Source organism: Rhineura floridana, chromosome 9 (assembly GCF_030035675.1).
Source record: "Rhineura floridana isolate rRhiFlo1 chromosome 9, rRhiFlo1.hap2, whole genome shotgun sequence".
NCBI classification, from domain to species: Eukaryota; Metazoa; Chordata; class Lepidosauria; order Squamata; family Rhineuridae; genus Rhineura; species Rhineura floridana.
Genome location: NC_084488.1, coordinates 82,590,009 through 82,617,436, shown reverse-complemented (window position 1 = coordinate 82,617,436; position 27,428 = coordinate 82,590,009). Strand labels below are relative to the sequence as shown.

Sequence of the window (27,428 nt, the reverse complement as noted above, 5' to 3'; positions counted from 1 at the left end):
CCAAACAGCCCCATAGAGTATAAGTGGTCATATTGTGCCACTCACCAATGATATATTGCCGCCCTGGACTCCTGCTGGGAAGAAGGGCAGGATATAATTCAAATAATAAATAAATAATAACACACTGACTTGTTCTGGCATTGACAGAGATCCCACTCCACTATCCTGTGTTGTTGTAGAACATAAAAGTAAGGGTGAAGGAAAAGGGACACCAAGCATGAAACTTGCTGAACCAAAGGGACCCAGAAATCAGGTCAATACAGTCTTGGCTTGCATAGCTCTTTACAGGGGATGATTGTGGAGCTTCCCCTGTATTGATGAAGCACAAGACTTCTGCTTGGTGTTTATAGGAGATCCTAATATTTGTGAAAACTTGATGAGCTGCCAAAATCAAATGTCTAGGTTCAGTAATGGTAAAATGTTTAGACCCAACTTGCGTGAATATCTCTCCTTCCCATATTGTTTTCTCACTTTTTTCTTTAAAAGGCAAGTTGACAAATGTTACTTGTAATCTACTTGTGGATTATGTCTTGATTATATTATTTGAAAGCTAAACTGTTTTGAACTAATTTTCCTACAGGTATATAGAGGCAATGGTTCACTGTGCATGCACGAGTCACCCTGCAGCTATTGTGGATGATTTACATCGTAAGGTCCTCAGAGAAGCTGTACAGAACAGAAAAACAACTTTCTCAGAAAATGTATGTGTATTACATAATTGTAACTTTACAAAATGCCAAAGGTTTATCTACATATGCTTGCAAGGCGTGGCTCACCACATTTTTTTTGTTTTTGCAAGACCCTCAACAAAAATCACAATGCTTGTACCTAGGGGATGTGGGTGGAAAGGAAATAGCCATGCTAATGTGTGCTTTCTGTTATAAAGTGGTAGGGATCTGCTGCAGCACTGGGGAGAGAAAGAGAGAGCACACAGCTTTCAGTTAAGTTCTTTTGTTTTAGTTCCTGCTCTAACAAATCTTTCTGAGTACTGTGAATTAACTCTCATTTTCATTTCTGCCAGCCAAAACAGGATAAATTGAGCACTAACTGGCATCACTTTTTCCCCAGCTGTCCTCCAAGCAAGACGTTAGAGGAACAAAAATAGAGACCCCTGCCACAGGAACAACTCAAGTAAAAACACAGACAAATCTTTCCCTTAAGCAAGATAATGTGACCATCAAAGGTCTTCAAGCTAATGTTTCACTGCCCAAGGTAATAACTGCTTTGAATGAGTAATCATGCAAGATGGATAATTTTATGCATCGGCTTAATTTTATGTCTTTATCATGCCAGAAACAGAGGGCAGGGTAGAAGAGCAAGAATTACACCAAGGCATAAACCACTTTTATTGGCTACAGCTTAACAGAGCTTTGCATAGAGCAAGGATCCAGATGTCTTGACAGCCTGACTGGCTGTGAGAGGTTATAACAGGCTGCATTCTGGAGAATAATGTTTAGAAGTGGCAGGCAAGCACAGGCCCGTGACAGCATAGGCTGAGATTGTGAGCCACTGTCGGCCTGCTTGTGGAAGGCACGCTAGCCCCCAGGTCAGGTTGGGATTTGGAACATCATCCTCATGATCCCTTAAGTGAGTCTCCCAGAGAGGAGTGGGGAGCCACACCCTACTTTCTCCTGTTATGGATCCCTCCAATTCCTGCTAAACTGTTGTGATGAAAATACACAACAACATAATTGGAGCAAGAACATTGCTATGAGGAAAAAAATGGACCAGAGGAGAGAGCTAACTGGCTACTGAAGAGGGGCTTAAGCTACAGCCTAACCAGTAGATCTGCTCAGGCCATTGTCTAATCATATAGAGAGAAGACACTTCATTTTTTCTTGGTACCCATCTCAGACAAGAAAGTGTGGTTGTGCAGTTAACATTGAAATTGTAGCAGCATTTGGGTGAAGTGACATTCAGGTCCCTGTGGACTTTTCTGAATTCAATGGGATGAAATATGAACTTTTGTTTTTAATGTCCTTTCTTAAAGAACACAGCAAATATTTTCATTATTCTCTGGGATCACTTTTTATAGGTAAATTTGTGTTTACTGCAAGCATCAGTGGAAGAATCATCAGGCACAGCCACAGGCAAAAATGTTACCCATGTTTCTTTAGTGGCTTTGTGTTTTGATAGGATTGCTACGCAGCTTCGTATGAACAGGTAAGGCAATACTTTTCGATAATTCATAGTGTTTGTATATAGCCTGATAGCAGAGCTTGAGAAAGCTCCCATAAAGCAATTTCTTGCTCGTGACTTTCTAAATAAGAAATTAAGGCTCAAACTGAGATGGAAAAAGAAAAGAATGGGTTGAAATCATTCCAGATTTTCACAAAAAGAGTACAGTGTAGTTCTCTGGGGAAAATTTCATGATATATTCAAAAGGGTTTAGCCTTATTTTTCTGTGTGTGATAAAGACATTTGCCTCAAAGGTTTTCATTTTGGTGATATGGAGCAGATTTGTGATTTGTAAAATAAGTACTCAGGATAACAATTTTTCTGCAGTTGTGCATGTGAGAACTCTGTGACTTCCACCTGATTACTGGTTGACCTGATTAATTATTGTTGTTTGCTATTAGCATTTATTGAGGGAACAAAACTATGGAGATTTTAAAGTTGTTTGCTGATGGAATAAATGAAGCTTCAGAGATGTCTCAACTATTTCCTTTTTATTTAAAAGGGGTATAGTTGAAGAGAATACAAACTGTGCCGAAACTAGGAGAAGTTCTGTAACTTTTGACAAGTATGTCCATACCAATAAAATGCAGCCTCAGTCTTCAGGTTCTCTGCGATCAAACGCTGGAGCAGAGAAAGGAAAAGAAATTGCAACTAAGCTTAATATTCACCGCATTCATGGGCAGCTCAGGGGTCTTGATACAACAGGTAAGCTTGCTTGGAAGTATTTACTACAAAACCTTTATTAGGGGCAGAGTACTTATTTCATGCTCAAATTTACTTGAGCAAATTATTGAAATAATTTACTGGAAATAATTTTCACTATTGGAAGGAACACTTGTAGCCATAACATAATGGTCTTAAAATGTACACTGCTCTGGTATTTTATATGTTGAGAGCTGTATATACATTCCTACAAATAAATAAAAAATACTTCTTTTTTTTGTATATAGCTATCCAGTAAAATGCTATTTTCTTCCTGCAGATATTGGAACCTGTGCAATAACAGCTATTCCTTTTGAAAAATCAAAAGTCCTTTTCACGTTGGAAGAGTTGGATGAATTTTCTTTTGTAGATGAAACTGATCATCAAGCAGTTCCAGATGTAACACGGATAGGTCCCAGCCAAGAGAAATGGGGCTGGATAATGTTTGAATGTGGGATTGAAAATTTGACAATAAAAGGTAAGCAATATGCTTGACGATCTCTTTTGTATGCTAACACAGTAAATTGGGCGAACCAACATTTCCCTCTACTTGCTTTTACTCGTAGGTGGCAGACAATCTGGTGCTGTTTTATATAATACATTTGGAAACATGGGTAAATCTTCTGCCACAGATAGGAATGGATTACTTGCATCCAACAATTCTTCTGATTCTCCAACGGGTAGTGGTTACAATACTGATGTATCTGACGAAAATCTCCCCTGCGATCGATTAAGTGCTGCTTCAGATACTCATCCAAATTCAGTTTCAGATGAGCAGGTGAGACATGTTTTGTAATGTTCTAATGTTCTCCTGTGGTGTCAACATAGCATGTTTTCTTATTTGCTAAATGAAACTGATTTTCCTATCATTGTTCACACTTAGATGCATCCCACTGGGAAAATAAGCAATCCATGAGCAATTTCAATATATGTATGTATATTTAAAAATGCAAAGCAATACAGATTTACTTTGCAGTTTTCTTCTGTCTTTATCTGTTTTGTATAGGATGAAGGGGTTGAATCCGATGATCTGAAAAAAGACCACCCTTTAAGGCCTCCCCCACCTGATTCTTGTAGCATGAAACTGACAATCAAAGAAATTTGGTTCAGTTTTGCTGCTCCTACAAATGTGCGTTCACCTGCCCATATATTTTCAAGGTACAGTGGATTCCACTTTATAGAGTATTTCAGCTGCATGCTAGTTCTCTTAGGATCAAACTACAGGTTATGTTAGCTACACATCTGTGCCTTGTACAGGTTTTCCATCCCAAATAGCCAGCATCAGATCAGTCTTCCCTGTAATTTGTATGGGTCCCAACTCCCAATGGGACCTTTTTTCTATGCAAATTTCAGGTGCTGGTGCTCAGTCTGGATCAGGATCATAGCAGGGGGCAAAGAGTTAAAGCCCACTACTACTCATGCTAGAGTTCTGATCCCGTTCAGTCCCCTCACCTGAGTTTTCTGAGCTGAGGAGCTTTTACTTCAAAGTGCTGAGGACAGTATCTGGCACAATATTTAGTTATTGCCACAACAAATTTCTACCTAACAGTTACCACAGTTCATAATTATCCAGCTTCTGCATTGCTGCATTGTTTTGTTTTGTATCCTTCTTGATCTTCCCTGCTATATCTATAGTAAATTGTTGGAACTTAACATCATTTTTGCTACTTGGCATTAGATTGCATTCCTAATATGTACAAATGAAACCTGTTTCAAAAGTGTGAGGGTTGTTGATGTTTATATAAAGATATTAACCCCTCTAGTGCTCACTTAAAGAAGACTTAAAGGGAAACTCCATACTAAATTGCCACCGTTTCTCCTATGGCAGATAAAATTATCTTTTATATCTCATTTTTCTTCCAATAGGCAGCTGAACCTTCTGAGCACCGCAACCCCTGCTGTTGGTGCTTGGCTTCTTCCTGTTGATCAAGTGAAGTCCTCTTTAAACAAATTAGAAACAGAAAGAACACTAAGAGTTTGTGCTGTCATGGGCTGTATAATGACTGAAGCCTTAGAGGTGGGTGGATTATTGAATAACAGATAAACAGTAAAGTGCCGCATAATGCACAATAGAGTGTTAGCATGTCTTTTTGGTTTTACAGTTGCAACCATTTGTTACCCCAGTATAGTTCATACTTTTCCTAGCCTGTTCCATTGGAATACATGGAATAGCCTCATGTATACGATTTTGGAGGTCAGGCAGAATACAAATGTGAATATTATAATCCCACCCTGGAAATGTACATTGATAATCTAAGGGCTTTCTCAAATAACATTCCTCAGATTACTTTCTAACATACCTAGCCCTAATTTTTCATTAGAAGGATGTCATGTGGAAGTAGGTCAAAACTTGATGAAAAACTAGATACATCATTGCATTCTCCATGTCTCTCAAATTGTCATTGGGATGATTCTCGGAAAAACAGAATGTGTTGCGCTCAGCCTACCTGTATTTGTATTTTAGTTTATTCTGATTTTTGATTACCAAGTACAGTACTTGAGAGTGTGGATTTTTTTTAGCATTTTGGCAAGAACTGATGTGATTGTGGTGGTAGATGAAGAGTAGTCATGGAACTGAAGACAGCATTAAAGGGGTGGATCCATATGGAAACATCAGCTGGGTCCTATGGGAACAGATAGAAAGAATAGAGATCTATACTCGGCCAAAGAAATGGTGGGTTCATATAACATATAGTTGCTGCTTTTTCCTGTAGTGGGGAAGTCTGTACTGTTTCTGTCGTGGAATGTGAACTGCATATGGATGTAGGTTAAGTCAACCTTCAGTTCTGAAATCAACTAAAAATAATGGTGCATTACAATGTTGCTAAAATGGTAATACAATTAAATAATAAAATCCTAATATAATTCTAATATGTGCAGTACATATGCACGATATGTCCAGGCTTGATGTTAGATTTGGGGGGGGGAATAAATGGTGTATTGAATCAATCTAATAAATCTAACTACTTTTATACATTCAGAACAAAAGTGTACACTTTCCTCTAAGAAGCAAGTATAACAGACTCACTAAATTAGCCCGTTACCTCCAAGAAAATCCTTCTTGTTTGCTGTGTAATATACTGCACCATTATCTTCATCAAGCAAACTATTCTATCATTGAGGATGCAACTATGGTAAGTTACTGTTTAAAAATGTGGTCCTATCAAAAATTGGTACTTTTTAGAGTGTTCACAGTAGCATTATGTTAACTTGTAATATAATATTCTTTAATAATTCATGTTAAAATTTATGTAGATATCTGTAGTGTTTCATCATAATACAGTAGGGTCCCACTCATACGACGGGTTACGTTCCGGACCCCCACTGAAAAGCGAAAACCGCCAAAAAGTGGAACCCATTGAATAGAAAGGCATGCAATGCCTGAAAACCGCATTAAATTCAGAACAAGTGCCATATGAGTGGGGCTTTAGTCTAATTACATCTAATTGAGACTGCTGCATTAGCGAAGCACTGTAAAGCAAAGCACCGTAAAGGGGGCCCTACTGTACCTGTATTTTCATTATTCCTCCATCTAATAGCAAACGCAGGTGGTAAGTGTGAACAGAAATGGGGCCACTGAAAAATAAGAGGGAAGCTATCAGCAAGGCTTGTAAAAGTATAAAAATAAAACTTTTAAAAAGCTGAAAGTGTAAAGGGACCCAAAAAAACCTCAAGCAAACAAAAAATAGCCCAATGAGGATTGAACATTCTCAGTAGCCACAGAATGTTGAATGTAATTTGGACAAGAAAAATGGAATCATAGAATCATAGAGTTGGAAGGGGCCTTGTAGGCCATCGAGTCCAACCCCCTGCTCACAGCAGGAAATCCACAGCTAGAGCATCTCCCGCAGATAGCTGTCCAGCCTCTGCTTGAAAACATCCAGCGAAGGGGATCCCACCACCTCCCTAGGCAGTCGGTTCCATTGCCGAACTGCCCTTACTGTCAAGAAGTTCCTTCTAATGTCCAATCTGAATCCGGACCCCTGCTGTAAAGCGGAACTCATTGAATAGAATGGGGTGCGATGCCCGAAAACCGCCTTAAAAGTGGAGCAAGCGCCGTATGAGTGGGGCTTTAGTCTAATTGCATCTAATTGAGACCGCTGTATTAGCGAAGCACCATAAAACGAAACACCGTAAAGCGGGGCCCTACTGTAATTGCTTTGGCTATTAAGTGTTCTTCTGAAATAACACAAAGATGTTAATGTAGTGAGTTAGACAGAATCAGTTTTTCTCTAATTATTTTTCTGCCACAGATGTTGATTGCATTTCTTGAGGCTGGTATTATTTTAATTTTAATGGTTAATTTTTTTTAAAAAATTAATTGATTTTCATTAATAACTGTACAACAAAGAAGTGTACATACAATATATATGTAAATTTAGTACATTGGTATATTCACCTCAAAATGGGTGGTCGGAATTTACCAATCCCCTCCTCCCAGAAGGCAAACATGATATTACAATGAAATCATACATCAAATTAACATATTGTGAAAAAGTAGAAGCCAAGGGAAGGTATTACTGTACACATTCTGCAAAACAAATTAATAAACAAAGATAATTTAATGCTTAATTTTTGAGACTGATTGCGAGAGCCTCAAACTAGTGTAAGCTTGGATCCTGACTTTGTGAGATGCTCCTCTTGTCCCTGGTGTGTATATGTGCGAAGTGGTATAATAATCTGGTTGGTTGTGCCTGGTGTAACTAATTTGTCTACTTTGTGCTCCACTTGTGCTACAGAGCACATGTGCTCCCCCAATCAATTGGTGGAGCTGGGCAGCTGCTGGTGGGGGCATGGGCTTGATGCTGATCCAAGAAAGAACTTCTCCACTCTGGTCCATTCTTGGCTCACAAATTAGAATCCAACCCAGGCACTGGATGGTGATTTCTTTGTCTGTCTGCCCTCCTACCCACTCTATATCATCTGTTTCATTCATGTACCACCTTGCTATGAGCTAGCATCAATCACTGGCTGACAAGGCTAGTATTGCCTGCATTCCGGATTGACTTTCCCCATTGCAGTTATTGCACCATATCGTTCTATTTTTTTGTGTTCATCACAACTGGTCTTGGCTGGGGATGGGCCAGCTAACAGTCAAAAGAAGTGTGGGTTGACTCCACACTTATCGGGGGGGGCTTACAGGACCATGGGAATATGAGCTCATGGGACCAGCCTAGGTCAAGGACTGGCAGGCCAGGTTGCCAGTTTCTTCTCCGTTAATGTCCTTCCTCAGCACACAGGTTGGGTCCTCCCCACTGTCTCAGAATACAGATGGGATCCCTGCCTGTGTTGCTTCAAACTATTGTGTGAACTGTAGCCAGTAAAATTGTGGCTCATTTTCACCTAGTCACTATCTCTTCATGGTTTTTGCTCTCCTGCTTTTCTCCATGACATGCTGTGTCATGTAAGCTAATCATGTAACCAGTGCACATATGAACTCTACATTAGCCTTTATTAGAAGTTAATCCTTTCTAATACTGCTTTCTAATATTACCTTCTGTGGTCAGATATATCTGCTATGGCAGGTAGCAGCTATAGGAATCTGTTTTTAGGATAAACATAAAATATTTTAGCATATTTAGGAGTAAAATTTGAAGGCTGCAATTCTAGGCACACTTACCTAGAAGCAAGCCTGATTGAACACAGTGAAACTTACTTCCGAGCAAACATGCAAAAGTTCACAGTGTAAAGTGCTTCAAGTCTCCCTTTTACATTTGCTATAACAGACTAACATGGGTTCACTTTTTGGGGGTTTATTTTAAGAATATCCTGTGTGTTTGTGTTATAGAGCGATGGCCTTCCTGCTCTGGTGACATTAAAGAAAGGTCTCATTGCACTTGCTAGACAATGGATGAAATTCATTGTGGTAACACCAGCCTTCAAAGGGGTGAGTTTACATAGGCCAACGCAGCCAATGAAACTCCAGTCAGCTGTACACCATGAGCAAGAGGATGGGTTTGGCTTAGACAATGGAGGTGGCCTTCAAAGTGACACAAGTGCTGATGGAGCAGAATTTGAGTTTGATGCAGGTACTTTTGTATTTCAGTTGCACTTTCTCAATTTAACTTGCTTCTGTAAAAGCACTATGCCCAACTTCTTCTACTTCTTTTGAAAATCAGCTTGTTTCCCACTCCATAAATATCATGTTGCTTAATCTGTCTGTCTGTCTTTCTTCTCCCACACACAGACACACAGTTCTTGTTTTTTTAAGTTAATCTGGCTTGTTCTGGGAAGAAACAATCATCATTGCACTTGTGTTTTCCTCCTCTGTGTTACTGTATCTTTGATTATATTCCTTGCTTATCCTTGGGATAAATTACACAACTCAGCTTACTTCACATTCTGATGCTATACTGTAGCCGCTGAAACAAGGCTGGCTAACATTTTTTTGGCTACATTCACCCTTGGCCAACCCCCTGTGGGCTGCATACCAGCGATCAGTGTGGCCATCCCATGCTCTCACACAGGACATGCAGACAACACAAGACACAGCTAGACACACTCAGCTAGACACACAGCCCCGCTTCTTCAGCTGATCGGTGTGGAACAGCTGAGGAGGGACAGTTATCATCCCCTACCTACTCATTAAATGATTTGTATCTCTATCAGGGTGCTGGATGGGTGGAAATGTTTCAGAGCCAGGGCTATATCTACTCTTCTTTTTCTTTTCTTTTCTTTTGCTGCCTCCACCAAAATTGTTGGGGTCTTGGGGGGCCAGAAGAATTTGCTTGGAGGCTGGATTTAGTGCAACCCTGCACTAAAACAAGGTTCTGAGAGCAAGCATCTTCAAGAGAACATGCCTTAAGGACTCAACAGGAAAAGCTGATAGTGCCCCATTCAGATTCCATGGGAGTAAACAAATGAACTGGGGTGGATGGGATGACAAAGCCTTCTTGCCCCTGCACTGCCAGATCAGACCATTGGTCTCACCTGAAGGGTGGTTTTCCCAGGTATCATGCCATCACGTGGGTAATAGCACCATCTAGCGTCCAAAGGCAAGAATGCATTGAAGTCAAGACCCAAGGCAACCATGCCCCTCCCACTCCAGTTAGTTCATTCATGACGAGTCCAAAGTGCGATATCTGAGAAGATACAATGGCCAACCAGCTTACCAGCAAGGAAAATACAGGAACTAACCACGTAGGAACAACAGGTACATTCTTAACATATCAAAGGATTTTGACTTAATGCATAAAGAAAAACGAAGAAATGTGGAATAGTAAACCATTTAAAGATGGTAAAAAACACCCCAGTATCCTCCAACAGGGAGGGCCATGATGGCATGATACCTGGGAAAACCACCCTTCAGGTGAGACCAATGGTTCGTTTTCCCTAGGTAGCATGCCATCACATGGGATGTACCAAAGCAGCCCTAATAGGGAGGGACCACTGAGTAGTCATGAGAAGTAACCTGTTGCAGAACACGCCTCCCAAAAGAAGTGTCAGCAGAGGCGTAATGGTCTGTCCTATAATGCTTAATAAAGGAGTCTGGAGTAGACCATACAGCTGCTGTACAGATATCTGCAAGAGGTGCGTTGGTTGCAAAGGCAGCCGTAGTAGCGGCTGATCTGGTGGAATGTGCCGTTGTCTTAGCAGGCACTGGAAGGTTAAGTGACTCATACGCTAGTGTAATACAGGCGTGCAACCAACAAGACAAAGTGGATTTAGAGACCTTTTTTCCCAGGGTCCTTGGGTGAAAGGATACAAATAATGACTGTTAGTCTTATATCCTGGGTTCGAGATAGGTAGATCTTGAGAGCTCTCCGAACATCTAACGAGTGCCAGGCCTTCTCTAATGGATGGATGGCCTTCGGACAGAATGACGGAAGAACAATTTCCTGGTTACAGTGAAACACTGAGCTGACCTTGGGACAAAAATATGGATCTGGCCGCAACCTACTGAGTCCTTATGGAAGATGCAGAGATGGCGGGCCGATGACAAAGCTCCCAGCTCTGAGACTCTTCTCGCAGATGTGATCGCCACCAGAAACAGGACCTTGAAGGATAACAGTCACAGTGGTACTGAAGCAAGGGGTTCAAATGGAGGGCTCTGCAGGGCTTGCAGGACCTTAGGTAGACTCCAGGAAGGGAAATGGTGACACACAGCCAGAGAGAAGAGGGTAGCCCCTTTCAAAAAATGTTTGATAAGCGTGTGTGAGTTCATGGGAACGGCAGATGGAGAGACAGACAGGATTGAGGAGATAGTGGAGGCATGACGACGCAAGGTGTTCACTTTTAGTCCAATGTTCAGCCCTCTATACAGGAACTGCAAAACCTGTTGTACACTGACTTGCGAAGGTAGGAAACCCTGGGACGTGCACCAGTTGGAAAAAGCAAGCCAAGTACTCTGGTAAATACAATTTCTCAACGGCCTCCTGGATGCTTGAATTGTGTCAACCACCCCCTGAGGCAGTCCTGTGCTACTCAGCTGACTCCGTTCAAACGCTAAGCCGTCACACTCAGCCAGTCGGGATCCAGATGCCAGATCGGTCCCTGTGACATAAGATCCGGCCTGACAGGCAATCTCCAGGGGTCTGTTACTGATAGTGAGAGAAGGTCCAAGAACCATAGTCGGCAAGGCCAATACGGGGCTAGCAGGACCAATTGAGCCCCTTTGTGTCACAGTTTCCTCAGTGTCCTGCCCAGTAGAGATATTCAGAGGTGGTTTACCATTGCCTTCCTCTGAGTTTGGATGCATCTTAGTCTGGTGTTTTAGCTTTGACCATTCCACCTTGGGTGCCCCTGCTAGGAGTCTAGCCTCTTGGTCTAGACTCCTGACAGCATTGCTCTTAGCTTCTTCAACACTCTCAAACTCCCTCACCACGTTAAGGTGTGCATCCTAGAGGGGGTCTTGCAAATTTATCAGCTTTAAAATATTTTTATTTTAGCATGCCAGAAGTGTTGCTCACATCTGGTAGAATCAGTAGTGGTTATGTTTGGCAATTTTTTTCTATTCTTTGTCACTTGTTATTCCATCTTCAGGTGTTCTTTTTCCATGAAGGAATCCACAGACCTGAACTTACAAGATCTGAACAGGGTGGTTCATGACAGATGCTCTTGGAGGGCACTGATTCATAGGGTCGCCATAAGTCGTAGTTGACTTGGAGGCACATAACAACAACAACAAAGCATGCCATCAGGAGGGTATTAGCACCACCTAGTGTCCAAAAGCAGGAACGCATGGGAGTCAAAACTGATGTTTCTTCCCGTGTGATCCCAGTCCATTCCTGCCTTTGTCCTAGGTTGGATCTTTCTTCCTTAGCTCTTGTGAGTTTGTTCCTTTACTGTGTTCTCTGTTTCTGTGTTCCTCTTTTTTGTTGGGTATTATGTTCTCTCCCTTAATTCTTATTAAAAAAAATTAAATTGTGTGTGCGTTAATAAAGCTGGTCTTCTTTCTCAGGCTTGGCCACCAGCCTTCTGGCTACTGGGAGTTCTCTCCTCCTAGCATCTCTCTCCTTCTCCCCATAAGTTGTCAGGAGCCGCGTTCCCCCAGTGCTGCCCGATTATGGCTTCTTTTCCCCCCTACTGCCCTATTGCAGATAGCTCTTTCTGCTGCCGCGGCTAGCATTACATACAAAAGGAAGTGAGGATGGCTGAGCTTCTCCCATTCCTTCCATCCCTATCCTCGTTACCCTCCATGACAGGTAACATGGAAGGTAACTGTCTGCAGCTGAACGCCTGTTCTACTTGTGTAGGAACCCTGTGCATTTTAGAATCCCGGTAATCCATGGTTCTAACCCACGTGATGGACCTACATGTGTAGAGCAGATTCACTGCTGCACACAGTTGCCCCACTCTCCACGTCCTCTTATTTGCAGTGTTAATTGTGTGGAGAAAGGAACACGTGAAGAGGGCTCTTGTATTATGGCAAACTGAAAAAAAAAAATTGAAACTTTTAAGAATGGCCAAGTATGCTAGAATGTGCAAGCTGGCTGCAAATACTACACTTCGGCAGCCAGTACATACGTATTTAGTATTGGCAGCAACTTCTGAAGCATTTTAGCCCAGTGAGAAAGAAAATATTGCAGTTTCGAACCTAGTTCTGTTTCTTCTTATTACATAATTCTAATAACAGTTATACACATAATTGTATTGAATTGCAGTTTTGCTTCCCAACCTTGGAAAATATATATAGGAAAAGACCCAGCAAATTTTGGCATACCTTTACAATATGACCAATACTCTTAATGAACTTTCTACAAAAAGTTCTTCACTATTATTACTATAAATTAGCAAAGGGGAATGTGAAACAAAGGCAATTGTGAAAAGAACATACAAATTGAAAATTATAGTTGTGGCAAACAGATGAGAAAAAATGGGTGTGAAGAACACAGTCTTCAGAAATGCATTATCCTCTTAGAAATGTCAGCAGGCCCACGTTTTAGGGTCTTAAACTGGGATTAAATCAATGTCTGCAATTTTGTGTTCCAAATGTAAATGAGCACTTATAGGGCAGCCCAGTAATAAGTGTCTTCAATAACCAATAGTCTTGGCTACATTTCTCCTGTAATTAATTTGTACAACTGTTGTGTGTTTCAGCCACTGTCAGTGAACATACAATGCTTCTGGAAGGGACTGGTACCCGCCCCCCACCTGCTGGTGTTTCTTCTGGGCCTGTGACTGGGGCTGAGATTATGAGAAAACTATCAAAGACTCATACACATAGTGATTCTGGTCTTAAAATAAAGGTAAAACTGCTTTATTCTGAAAATGAGGAGGACATGATTATATTATTGGTGTAAGGATCAACAAACAGCTATAGCATTGAGTATGAAACCTTATATCCTGTTTTCAGATAATTGAACTAACCACCGCAAATTTATTTATATTAATTTTGTGAAGCTAAACATGGTGTACTTGGTTCTACCACTTCCAATTTTGCCTCACAACAACCCTGTGGGGTAGGTTAGTCTGAGAGGCAGCCATTGGCTCAAGGTCACTCAGTGAGCTTCATGGCTGAGTAGGAATTTGGACCCGCACCTTCTGTGTCCTAGTCCAACACTCTAACCATTATGCCACACTGGTTTCTGTTAATGTCCCCTGATCAGTGTTAGACAGTACAGCATTAATCATCTAGTCTCAGATCTCTGTTGATCTGTCAAGAAACCTGTTCTTTAGATAACCTTGTATTCTGAGCTTGTCTGAAATTCTACTGTATATTTTCTCAACTTCTGTTTGGTATCCTCTATATGTTGGTCTGAAACCAAATGGAGGCTTAGAAGCTTTTACTATGCCCCAAGAACTCAATTCCTTGGCCTGCTGTCTGACCTCAACAGCAGGCATTAGGGATCATGCAACAAGAAGAAAAGGGAACTTCAAAGGAATCAGTTTACTATGGCTGAATGAATTTTCAGTTGAAAAACTGTTACCTGGGGGCAACTATAACAGAGGAAATGCTTAAACAGTTTATTAATAATCGTAATGTGCTATTTCTCAAGTAACTTTCATCTTCAGTAGAGTGACTGACACATTACTGTGTGTATCTTTATATTATATTGGTGGAAAGATATAAATACAGGTGAAATAAACTAAAGCAGGGGGTTACCATCTTGGTGCTCATAGTGCACATGCATCCTCAGAGTATTTCCTTGACACCTGCAGGGCACCCTCCCCTCTTCCCGCTGAAATTAGGCTTGAAAGAAGCATTCTCTTGTAGCCAGTAGAGCAGGGTGTGGTGTCCACAACAGTTTCCCTGGTTTAAAAATTTGACTCCTGGACTAGAGGAGCTTGTTGTCCTAGCCAGGTTCTTAACCATCTCTTATGTTTAGATTATTGGAACAAATAGTTCATATGTACATATAAATACAAATCTCAAAAGAGTTATATATATATATTACAGCCTGACCTTAGCCATGTTAGTGAGAAATCCTACTGATCCCCAGTTATGCTTTGAACTGCAATCCAAGCTATGCTTTGAGATGTAATTTCCAGGAACTGAGGTTGTCCCTAATTGAATTCAGTGTGACTTGTATAAAGATAAACATGTGTAGGAGTATATTGTGGTCTTATTGTGATGCATATGTTTTCATTCCAGGGTATCCATCCATATCATTCCCTGAGCTACACCAGTGGAGATACAGCTACAGATTCACCAGTACATGCTGGTCGTTCTGGACTGCTTATCAAAGAAAGTCCAAGAAAAGAGAGTCTACTCAGCTACTTGACAGGAAGCTTTCCTAGCCTGCACAATCTCTTGGAAGGAACCCCTCAAAGAAGTGCTACAGCCCCTAAAAGTAGTTCTTTAACAAGAACAGGTACAGAAATATTATAGTATGGTTCCATTCTAAACTGTGAAAGCATTGACTAATAGCTTAATTCATGGAATTGATGTCTCTGTTTTCAGTAGCCCCGACACCAGGGGTGATATTTTTTCCTTTTGAGAGCCAGATGTCTTCTGGTGGGATGTGAACTCCCCCTAATGCTTGAAGGTGAGAACACTGTTGCTTCAAAGGACTTTACTTGCTCACTTCCTGTGAAGCCTCAGTTCATTTGTGACTAAGCTTAGGAGTCCAACACAGAAAGAACAGGTGCAGAAAAGACACTGAGATCATATGCTGCAGCAGGGGTGGAGAACCCTTGGCCCTCCGGGTGTTGCTGAACTACACCTTCCACCATTCTCAGCAAGCATGGCCAATGGCCAGGAATGATGGAAGATGTTGTTCAGCAACATCTGGAGGGTCAAAAGTTCCCCACACTTGCACTATATTAAGACACTCTACACAAAACAATCTCTGAACATGTGTAGCTATGTCTGATGGATAGGACTTAAAGATAAATGACACTCCCACCAGGCAGCCCAAAATAGGAAGAGGCTCTGAGGACATCTTTACATTCAAGTAAAAATACTTCTCAGGTACAGGGAGTACCACCGTGCCCATACTCCAGTGTGCCCTGTTACCACATGCAGATATCATGTGTAGGTGGAACTTTCACTGCTGGTATGATCTTCTCTGAGACAGTGGCTCAAGACGAGCAATCTCATGAAAGGGGTGCCATTAGTGGATGCTCCTCAGGTGATAATCTTATTTGTTGGATTAAGGCATACATTTACACTTGCCTGTGTCTCATTGCACTTACCACCTCCAGTGAAACGTACAGCCCATTCCACAAAGTATGCAGCTACATCAGCAGTGTTACTAAGTGCCCCTTGTCATGGGATTTGCCATCTTGTAGCCTGGGCTAATGTAGGCAGCCTAACACCTATCATGTAGTTGGTCTGTTTGGGGAAACCCCACCTGAGGACATCTTACAGTCAAGGGAAAAAGGGACCATTGGCCTTACCTGAAATGTATATTTACTTGAGTGTTAAAATGACCTCAAGACCTCTCCCTATTTTTGGCTGCCTGATGGAGTGTCATTTATCTTTTAGTCCTATCCATGGGGCATAGGCACACATGTTCACAGCCTGCTTCATGTGGACTGTCTTATTGTAGTGTATGTTCTAAGTGTCTTTTCTGCACCTGTTCTTTCTGTGTGGGATTCTAACTTTGCCATAAACAAACTAAGGCTTCAGAGGAAGTGAGCAAGTAAAGTCCTTTGAAGCATCAGTGTTCTTGCCTTCAAGCACTAGAGGGAGCACACACAGAGAGAGTCTCTGTCTCTCTGTCCTGTCTCTCTGTCTCTGTCTCTCTCTGTTTCTCTCTGTCTCTCTGTCTGTCTGTCTGTCTGTCTGTCTGTCTCTCTCTCTTTTCAAGTATGACCAATAGTCTCTTCTGTCCATTGGAGATTGGTCCTTTGGAGAAAGATTCAGCCACGGTTAGACATAAAATAATCTCCCTCTTTGTCCATATAACTAGTTACTATAGAAGTAGCAATATATTACCCAGCTCTCACACTATTCCTAAAATACATTAAGAAAAGAAAGTTTTCCTTAGGTAGTCCGACATCATGTGGGATATAGCGCCATCTAGCGTCCGAAGGCAAGAATGGATCGAAGTCAAGACCTGGGGCATCGAGCCCCTCCCACTCCAGTTCATTCTTGCCTTCGTTTGTTCGAGGCGTTTGGATCTTCTACTGTAGCTAAGTTTGAGCGTGTGGGACTGTCAAAATTCTTCTTGTTTCTTCTCTCCCTCACCCTCTTTTTATATTGTCTGGGACCTTATTTTTTGGGGGGGATTTTTATTTTTACCTCACTTTGTTTCCCCCTTTTGTTCCTTTTGCTGAGGAATCCGGTGGCTGCTGTTTTCCCTTTTGGCTCCCGTCTCCCAGAGATGAGCCTTCCTTGAGAGCCGCGGCTGCGGCTCTCTCTTCAGCCAGTGTTTTAGTATTTTTTCTTCTTTGACGGAATCCGGCGGCTGCTGTTTTCTCTTTTGGCTCCCGTCTCCAAGACACGAGCCTTCCCTGAGAGCCACGGCTGCGGCTCTCTTTTCGGCCAGTGTTTTAGTATTTTTTCCTTTTCGACATCTCCCCACCGTAGGTGACGTCTGATTTTATTGGGCTCACCTCTCTTTCGGGACGAGCCCTGAGAGCTGCGGCTGCGGCTCTCTCGTCAGCCCTTGCCCTGCCTTGCCACCGCCTCCTGCAGGAGGCAGCCGTTTTTTCTCACTTTTTACCTCGCCGGGAGCCGTGGCTGCGGCTCCTTTCATAACTGCTTTTTTGGCGGCGGCTGCTTGGGGCTGCGGCGAGAGGCTGCTGCCTTTTTTGCCTGATTTTTGCCTAGAGCTTTCACTCGTTTCGTTGGGAGCCGCGGCTGCAGCTCCTTTAACTTCTGCTTTTTTGGTGGGGGCTGCTATTGGGCTGAAGTGATAGGCGGCGGCCTCCCTCAGCAAGGGGCGGTTGGAGCTCGCCTTTGCGGCTCCTCTGCTAGCCTCTTTCTGCCAGGAGGCTGTTCAGGTGGCCGTGGGAGGAATCCCCCCCAGCTTTTTTCACATTTAAAGAGCGCCATCGTTTATACGCTGCGCTTGGAGCTCACCCTTGCTCCTCCTCCCCTATCTGTCTGCCTGACTACTGCCGCGGCCATTACAGGCCTTCTAAAGCACCAGGAACCCTTGCCTGCCCGCCATTGTCCCTTCTTCCCGGCTGCCATTTTGATTGAAATTCCTGCCCTTTTTCGCGGGCGCCATTTTCATCTGCCCATTTTTCCCTCCCTTTCTGTTCTCCTTCACTTGTTTGTACAGTTATTTAGTCAGGCTATCCAAGTGCCTGTAGGACTTATTTTTACAACAAGTGCCTCTGCACAGCAACTGCATATTCAGACTGCACCTTGAAATTATCTGCGCCACAGCTGCATATTGGAACTGTGCGCCACACCGCATCTCCCACCTCTGTGCATGTGTTGGTGATAGTACTCCGCCACACCGCACCCACCACCTCTGTGCGTGTGTTGGTGTTATATATACCGGTGAAAGTCCCTTGCCACACCGCACCCCCTACCTCTGTGCGTGTGTTGGTATAGCATTGCTGGGCGCTCAAAATGGCAGATCAACACTCAGATGCACATTCAGCAGCGGCTAAGAGACCCTGCAAGTCCTCGCATCATAAGTCTGCAAATCAAAAACTGCCCAGGCTGCACTCCAAGGCCGTGGCTAAAACTAAACACCTGTCTTGCCACAGTGCCACCAAAAACACACGTTACATTTCTGTGCCACATTCTCAAGCTGCTAACCAAGAGCACTTGACAGCACTCTTTCACTCTCCAGCTGGGTCATCTGAGGATGACTTTGAGGGTTTTCCTGACCAGCCTGGGGTCTGCCACTCACAATCTAGCCTGCCGCTCCAGCCCAGTGAGCCCACTGTTGCTGTTCCTCCACAAGCACAACCGCCTGCTGGTCCGCTATCAGGGCAACTACCTGCCTCTGTACCAGGACTGCAGTTGTCTCCTGAATTCCTGATGCAGTTGAAAGATATGCTAAGCCTCTTCTCAGATCAGTCGAGAGTCCAGACAGCTCCATTGACTCAGCACAGCGAACAGCACCCTTCCTGTGCCCCAGCCCCATGTGGCTGTTCTGATGTGGTACCGCTCCCCTCGCCCAACCCATTTGAGGTTGCTAGAGGCAGGATTGGAGATGACATCCCTGGGTTGGAGGACCCAGATTATTCTCTTCAAGCCGCAGGGGATGAGTGGAGTGACGAGGCAGACTTCGAGGAGGACACCTCATATTGCCTATTTGATGCGGCCAACTTTCTTCCGCTATCTCACAGAGCTTTGGGCACATTGGGCCTTCAAACTACACAGCCCAAATCTACCACTCTCCCCATGAAAGGGGCTAAAGTCCTTAAGTCTCCAAAATCATTGGATCATTACCTTCCTGTGCCGGACCCCATTGGCAAACTGGCCAAGGAAGAGCTGGATCATCTTCTGCAGGCACACCGCTTTTCCATTATGGCCAAAAGGCTCTATGCACTGGACCCAGACTTTATGAATCGCTTGCTTGTTCCAGGCATCGACGAGCCAGTCTCCAGTTTAGTTTCGCGCTCGCTCCTTCCAAAGCAAGGGGAATGACAACTAAAGGACCCCTTTGAACACCGCATGGACTACACCTTGCGTAAAAACCACGAGGCTACTGCCTTTACTATTCAGGTGTCTGCTTCAGCTTCCATATTTTCAAGAGCGGCTATGATGTGGCTAGACGAACTCTTGGATGATCCCGAACCAGACCCTGTCAAGCTCCGCAAGGGCCTGGTAAAATTACACAAGACAGCAGCCTCCGTAGCCGACGCCACACTGGATGCCACCTAGCTGGGCGCATGAGCTCTAGCCTCACAGGTGGTAGCTCGGCGTACCCTTTGGCTCAGGCACTGGGACGCTGATTCTACGGCCAAGGGCAACTTGTCTAGAGCACCGTTTTCTGGGTCTTTACTCTTCGGAGATGAAGCCCTCAAGGCGGTCTTGGTAGACCCTAAAGACAGCCAAAGGCCAGTATTGGCCACTTCTAAGAGAGAGGATTGTAGGGCTTTCAGACGTTTCACCCCATATCGCTCCTTTCAGCCCTTTTAAGGAGCGCGGCCTGCAGGGCGAGGCCGCAACTTTCGATCTTCTGGTTTCCGCTCCTCCAGGGGATCCTGGAACAGGCAACGTTTCCAAGCCAGAGCACAGAACAGGGGAAGTCAAGGGGCCTCAACTTCAACTTATGGCAGGGGAGCTCGTCAGCGAAGACAATACTGACGCTTTCCCTGTGGGGGGCAGATTGCTAATGTTTGCAAGTCACTGGTTATGTCTGACACGGATCGCTTGGGTCAGAGATCTATTCCTCCATGGTTACGAACTAGAATTTTGGCTGATCCCTCCAGACAGATTCATTCCATCCACTCTACCCAGAGTTTGAGACAGGTGCCGGATCATGCGGGAAGCCATAACCCATCTTCTCGACATAGCTGCAATAGAACCTGTACCACCGGAAGAGAGAGCACAAGGGGTTTACTCCTTCCTATTTGCAGTTCCCAAGCAAGATCAGTCATGGAGGGCGGTACTAGATCTCAAATTTGTCAACCGTTTTGTGAAATACCGACGGTTCAAGATAGAGTCCCTGGCTTCAATTGTAGAGGCGCTACACGAAGGGGATTTTCTGGCTTCCATAGATCTCAAAGAAGCTTACCTTCATGTGCCCATCTGTCCAACCCACAGACGTTTCCTGCAATTTGCCTTCGGCCCCCATCACTTCCAATATCGAGCAATGCCTTTCGGTCTGTCGCCGGCCCCGCGAGTATTCACCAAAGTGCTGCTAATCCTGGTGGCTTATCTCCGCCTCCAGGGAGTCCACATTTATCCTTACTTGGACGATCTGTTAATTCGAGCGAGTTCCAGAGATTTGGCCCTCTTTCATGTTCACTCTGCTCTTACGGCTCTACGCACCCATGGTTGGCTGGTCAACTACGACAAAAGTCAACTACTACCAACTCAGAGATTACAACATTTGGGTGCAATTCTAGACACCACGCAGGCCATGGTCTTTTTGTCACCAGATCGAATTACGGCCATTACAGAGATGGCTCTACACCTCGCATGTCGTTCGAGGGTGGACTTAATGCTTCTGGCAAGGGCTCTGGGAATGTTTGTCTCGACCATTCACATCGTGCCATGGGCTCGGCACCACACTCGACCCTTACAGTGGGCCTTACTCCCTTTCCAACAGGACATTGCCACGTCCAATCACCGTACGGTCCACCTGCACCCATCTCTGCGGACGTCTTTCCATTGGTGGGCTACAGCCAAAAATCTCAGACTGGGAACCCCGTTCTGAGAACCAGACAGGACCATACTCACCACAGATGCCAGTCTGTCCGGATGAGGGGCCCACTGCAATTCCCAGTATGTTCAGGGAGTGTGGTCCAACACGGAAGCAAGTCACAATATCAACTGGCTGGAACTAAGAGCGGTCCATCTGGCTCTTCGGCATTTTCAACCCTTGTTCCTTCTGGACCACGTATTGATTCGCACAGACAATACTTGTGTGAAATCACATCTGAACAGACAAAGAGGCACCAGGTCACGGTGCCTCCAGGCGGAAGCGTCTCAACTCTTCCAATGGGCCGAAATACATCTACTTTCACTGAGAGCAGAACATCTCCGAGGTGTTTTAAACGTTGCAGCCGACTGGCTCAGCAGACAACAAGTGATCCCGGGAGAATAGAAGCTACACCCCATGGTTTTCAGCCTTCTCCAACGACGGTTCGGCATCCTCTCGGTGGATCTGTTTGCATCCAGTCACAATTACCAGCTACCTCGCTACTTCTCCAGGTATCTGGACAATGACGCGCAATCGACGGATGCACTGTTGACTCAGTGGCCAGCAGGCCTCCTATATGCTTTTCCCCTGATACCGCTATTGGGCAGGACCATCAGGAAGCTGCGATGCGAAAGGGCCCATCTTATCCTGATAGCACCGTACTGGCCTCGTCGGCCGTGGTTCTCCGACCTGCTCTCCCTTTCAGTGACGGAGTCTTGGAGGTTGCCACTCAGACCAGATCTTCTATCTCAGGGCCCGATTTGGCATCCGGATCCCGAATGGCTCAATCTGACAGCGTGGCATTTGAACGCAGACATTTGATTCATTTGGGACTGACTAAGGAAGTTGTGGACACAATTCTCGCGTCTCGAAAGCAGTCGACCTCTCGAGTCTACCAGAGCACCTGGTCTACCTTCGCTAGTTGGTGTGACTCTCAAAACGTTCTACCATCTCAGGCCAAGGTTCAACATCTACTGCAATTTTTACATAGAGGCCTGAAGATGGGACTGAAACCTAACACCTTACGCCGCCACGCCGCCACCATTTCATCTATTCTCTCCGTCACGTCTCCTACTATTCCTATGGGTTCACACCCACTGGTCAAACATTTTTTGAAGGGGGCTGTCCTACTGTTGCCAGCAGTTTGTCATCGCTTTCCTTCGTGGAGTTTATCGAAGGTCCTGCAAGCCCTGCAGCATTCTCCTTTTGAGCCCCTTCGATCTGTGCCTTTACGTCTTTTGGCCTTCAAAGTCCTGTTCCTCGTGGCGATCACCTCGGCGAGAAGAATCTCAGAGTTGGAGGCACTGTCCTCGGCCCGCCATCTCTGTATTTTCCATAAGGACTCAGTGGTACTACGTCTAGGTCCTTCCTTCCGTCCCAAGGTCATTTCGGCGTTTCACTGTAACCAAGACATTGTTTTGCCTTCGTTCTGTCCTGATCCTATTCATCCACTCGAGAAGGCCTGGCACTCGCTAGATGTCCGGAGGGCCCTCAAGACCTACCTGTCTCGCACCCAGGACATACGGTCAACGGATTCCTTATTTGTATCCTTTCACCCGCGTACTCTGGGGCAAAAGGTGTCTAGGTCTACGTTATCTTATTGGTTGCATGCCTGTATTGCATTGGCCTATGAGTCCCTTCAGCTGCCAGTGCCTCGTAACATAACGGCACATTCCACTAGGTCAGCTGCCACTACGGCTGCCTTTGCAACCAATGCTCCTCTAGCAGAGATTTGCAGAGCGGCTGTATGGTCTACCCCAAATTCTTTCATAAGACATTATAAGATAGACCGTTACGCTTCTGCTGATGCCTCATTCGGGAGGCGTGTTTTACAATAGGTTATTTCTGCTAAGTAGCCAAGAGACGGTCCCTCCCTATTAGGGGCTGCTTTGGTACATCCCACGTGATGTCGGACTACCTAAGGAAAATGTACCATTGGTATCACCTGAAGGGTGATTTTCTTAGGTAGTCCGACATCACGGCCGTCCCTTTTTGCTACCTTACCACTTATTACTCTTCAGTGTTATAATATTTAAACTTTTTTACCAAGTCAAGACCAATTTGGACCTGTTTAATATGCTTGCAATCTTTGGGTCATGTTTTGGGACACTGTTTCCTTGCTGTTAGGCCCGTTGGCCTTTTCTGTCTTTTCAGATATGTCTCTCACTTCAGTCTCGTCACGAATGAACTGGACTGGGAGGGGCTCGATGCCCCAGGTCTTGACTTCGATCCATTCTTGCCTTCGGATGCTAGATGGCGCTATATCCCACGTGATGTCGGACTACCTAAGAAAATCACCCTTCAGGTGATACCAATGGTACAATCCAAAGCATTTTAGCTTGCCAATAGTAATTTAGTCTAAAGGAAGTGGAAGGTGTCTCCTAGTCCATTCCCCAGGCATGTATTTCTTCAGAGAAAGGTGGTCAGGGAAGAAGTCACCTCAAAGGTATGATGACCAAGTACAAAGATTATATTTGAAGCCATGATATTTGTAATGCTCTGTTGACACTGGAATTCAAAAATAGTGCAGGTTTTTGCAAAGTCAAATTGTTCAGATAGTTTTAAGTACACTAATTTGCAGCAACGTGTTTCTTTGTTAAACAGCAGAGGAGAGTAATCATGAAGGATTTGGGGAGGCAGGGGGATAAAATATTAATACCTTCAGATCGGGGCGTACTGATAAAGTGGTATAGTTAGTATTTAAGCATTAGAAGGAGGGACTGTTAATTCAGTGAGAGGTACGGGCAAATGACTTGGTCTGTTAGATATGTTCTTCCGTCCCACCCGCCCCCTCCAAAATGGTTGGTTTTATTTAATGTTAGCTTTCCAGTTGACATTCTCTGTTTCCTTAAAAATATTTGCATGTCTGTCAGGAATTTAAAAAATATTATAACTGCATAATCTGAGTTTTATGGTGCATTTACTGGACAAGTGTTCTTTTTATACGATAGTGAATGCTGTGCCCTCTGAAATGTTATCTGAACATCCTTTATTATCGGAGCCATCTAATGTGAGTTTCTATAACTGGATGTCAAATGCTGTGGGCAACAGAGGAAGTGTGGTTCAAGAGTCTCCCATCACCAAATCTGCACACAATAGTCTCCCTACAGGTAGAATCTGAAATTCAGTGTTTTCTTTAACATTTGAATGTTGACTGTTGTATACGTTACTTAAGGAACTCACCACTCTTTTTCAAATAAGCTATTCCTTGGGTTGTTAACTGAATCCAAAAAAAACTTCAAACATAGACTGCTATATTCAATCTGCTTAAAATAAGGAACAGGTTTGAGGCTTTAAACTTAGCTGACAGAGAACCAGAAGAACTATGGAATGAAGTCAGAGACTTTATCAGAGAAGAATGCAAAAAGACAATACCTCTGGTTAAAAAGAGAGAAAGACCCCAATGGATGACTGAAGAAACTCTTCAAAAGGTTAAAGAGAGAAGGAAAGCAAAAGCAAAAGGAGATAGAAACACAGTCAGAACCCTAAATGCAACAACACAGCGACTAGTATGTAGGGACAAAGAGAACTATTACAATAGTTACTGTATAGAAATAGAAGAGGCAACAAAAAGGGTAGAACAAGAGCCCTATTCCAAAAGATTAGCAAAATGAAAGGGAAATTTAAACCAAGAATTGGGATGTTAAATAATCAACAGGGGAACACACCGACTGACCAAGATGAAATAAAAGGAAGATGGAAACAATACACTGAAGAACTCTATAAAAGAGATGCCAGGATGACAGATTCATTCACGGAGGAACCATATGATGAAGAACCAGAAATTTTAGAATGTGAGGTGAAAGCTGCTCTTAAAATACTTGGAAGAAACAAATCACCAGGAATAAATGGCATACCAATAGAGTTGCTACAAGCTACTGAGACTGAATCTGTCCAAATTTTGACAAAAATTTGTCAAGAAATATGGAAAACTAAAGAATGGCGCACAAACTGGAAGTGTTCAATATACATCCCAATTCTAAAAAAGGGGATCCCAGAGAATGCAGTAATTATTGAACTATTGCCTTAATATCCCATGCAAGTAAAGTAATGCTCAAGATTCTACAACAAAGGTTCTTGCCATATATGGAGCGAGAAATGCCAGACGTCCAAGCTGGATTTAGAAAGGGAAGAGGCACCAGAGATCATATCGCAAACATACGTTGGATAATGGAACGGACCAAGGAATTTCAGAAGAAAATCACCCTGTGCTTTATAGATTACAGCAAAGCCTTTGACTGTGTAGATCATGGAATGCTTTAAAAGAAATGGGAGCACCACGGCATCTGATTGTCCTGATGCGCAACCTATACTCTGCACAAGAGGTTACTGTAAGGACAGAATATGGAGAAACCGATTGGTTCCCCATTGGAAAGGGTGTGAGACGGGTGTATTTTATCACCCTATTTATTTAATCTATACGCAGAACATATAAGGAAAGCGGGATTGGACCAAGAAGAAGGAGGTGTGAAAATTGGAGGGAGAAATATCAATAATTTAAGATATGCAAATGATACCATACTACTAGCAGAAACCAGTAATGATTTGAAATGAATGCTGTTGAAAGCTAAAGAGGAAAGCACAAAAGCAGGACTACAGCTGAACGTCAAAAAGACTAAAGTAACGACAACAGAAGATTTATGCATCTTTACAGTTGACAATGAGGACATTGAACTTGTCAAGGATTATCAGTATCTTGGCACAATCATTAACCAAAATGGAGACAATAGTCAAGAAATCAGAAGAAGGCTAGGACTGGGGAGGGCAGCTATGAGAGAAATAGAAAAGGTCCTCAAATGTAAAGATGTATCACTGAACACTAAAGTCAGGATCATTCAGACCATGGTATTTCCGATCTCTATGTATGGATGTGAAAGTTGGACAGTGAAAAAAGCTGATAAGAGACAAAAATCAACTCATTTGAAATGTGGTGTTGGAGAAGAGCTTTGCGGATACCATGGACTGCAAAAAATACAAATAATTGGATGTTAGAACAAATTAAACCAGAACTATCACTAGAAGCTAAAATGATGAAACTGAGGTTATCATACTTTGACACATCATGAGAAGACATGATTCAGTAGAAAAGATAATAATGCTTAGAAAAACAGCAGGGAGTAGAAAAAGAGGAAGGCCAAACAAGAGATGGATTGATTCCATAAAGGAAGCCACAGACCTGTACTTACAAGATCTGAACAGGGTGGTTCATGACAGATGCTCTTGGAGGTCACTGATTCATAGGGTCGCCATAAGTCGTAGTCGACTTGGAGGCACATAACAACAACAAAATAGGAACACAAGAGGAACCCGGCTGGATCAAACCACTGGTCTATCTTGCTTCTAGCAGAGGTCATCAGATACTTCCAGAAAGCCACAAGCAGGGCCTCTCCCATTGTGTGCTCCCCAAAGCCTAGTTTTCAGAGATATACCACGTGTGAATATGTCAAGGCCCTAGTTTGTGAAATACACTTGTCAAAAGCCAGAATGGCAGGTTCAGGCATTTGATTTCCTGAAGAAAGGCTAGCCATTAACTACCCTACTCAAAAAAAAAGAAGCTGAGGACAGGGCAATTATTAGTTTGGTATTTGTGTCAAGAAGTTTGTTTCTCCAAATGATCGGAGATTTAAGGCTATCTGTCATGCTATTCTTCTAAAGGAAGGTGGTGCAAATTCCAGGCACTGAATGGCACACCATTTTCCAGCTAATTTTCACCAGCTGGAATCCAGCTTGCAGTTGATCATTTTTGTACTTCAGTTGCTCCTTTTCTGTGGTTGATGTGTCAGCTGCAACTGTTGATGCAACATATAAAAAAGGTCCCCCTTCCTAACTTGAATTTACTGTCTTGTTCCATAAACTAAACAGCTTTATATCTATTAGGGCTAAGTATGCTACTGGAGAATTAATGCAAGAACTAATTTGTAGGTGTGGCCCCAAATCTTCCAACTATACCTTCAGCATCTGACTTCAATACAGTATTGTCCAGTGATCAGAACACATTGGATGGAACACATTCACAGCATAGTACTAGTCAGGATGACATTGCTGGCACTGAGGAAGGTAACCAGGGATTCCCTGCAGTTCAACTTGCAGATGCCCAGGTAAGTATTTTGTCTTTAAAATCTGAGAATAAAACTTTTTATCCAACAACAACAAACCCACAAGGTTTATTTTCTCGGTATCCAATTACGGTAATGTTTTTGGATTTCTGATATTCCATTTTTCCTAATCCACAAAGGAGTATATCTCTGAATCAGCTTGCTTTGGATCACCAGCTTTCTTTGAATTTAATTATAATTCTAACTTGTTCTCCCAGAACAACTCAGAGCAGATAGCACAGTGCTGGTATTCTGCTAAGGAAGCAGTAGTCCTTTGAACTGAGGAGGG

General features: G+C 43.4%; 1 protein-coding gene across 15 annotated transcripts in view; it reads left to right on the top strand.

Annotated features, from left to right (window-relative positions):
* BLTP1 (bridge-like lipid transfer protein family member 1) overlaps positions 1-27,428 on the top strand; it is a 312,192-nt gene that overhangs the window by 168,739 nt on the left and 116,025 nt on the right. For all 15 annotated transcript variants that reach the window (XM_061585180.1, XM_061585183.1, XM_061585181.1 and 12 more), the window contains 14 exons: positions 581-701; positions 1,069-1,212; positions 2,036-2,163; positions 2,681-2,883; positions 3,161-3,358; positions 3,447-3,658; positions 3,887-4,038; positions 4,747-4,897; positions 5,862-6,014; positions 8,669-8,909; positions 13,420-13,568; positions 14,915-15,134; positions 23,996-24,154; positions 26,967-27,142. In XM_061585180.1, coding sequence (XP_061441164.1) covers positions 581-701; positions 1,069-1,212; positions 2,036-2,163; positions 2,681-2,883; positions 3,161-3,358; positions 3,447-3,658; positions 3,887-4,038; positions 4,747-4,897; positions 5,862-6,014; positions 8,669-8,909; positions 13,420-13,568; positions 14,915-15,134; positions 23,996-24,154; positions 26,967-27,142 — 2,407 coding nt within the window. The remainder of the gene's footprint in view (positions 1-580; positions 702-1,068; positions 1,213-2,035; positions 2,164-2,680; positions 2,884-3,160; positions 3,359-3,446; positions 3,659-3,886; positions 4,039-4,746; positions 4,898-5,861; positions 6,015-8,668; positions 8,910-13,419; positions 13,569-14,914; positions 15,135-23,995; positions 24,155-26,966; positions 27,143-27,428) is intronic.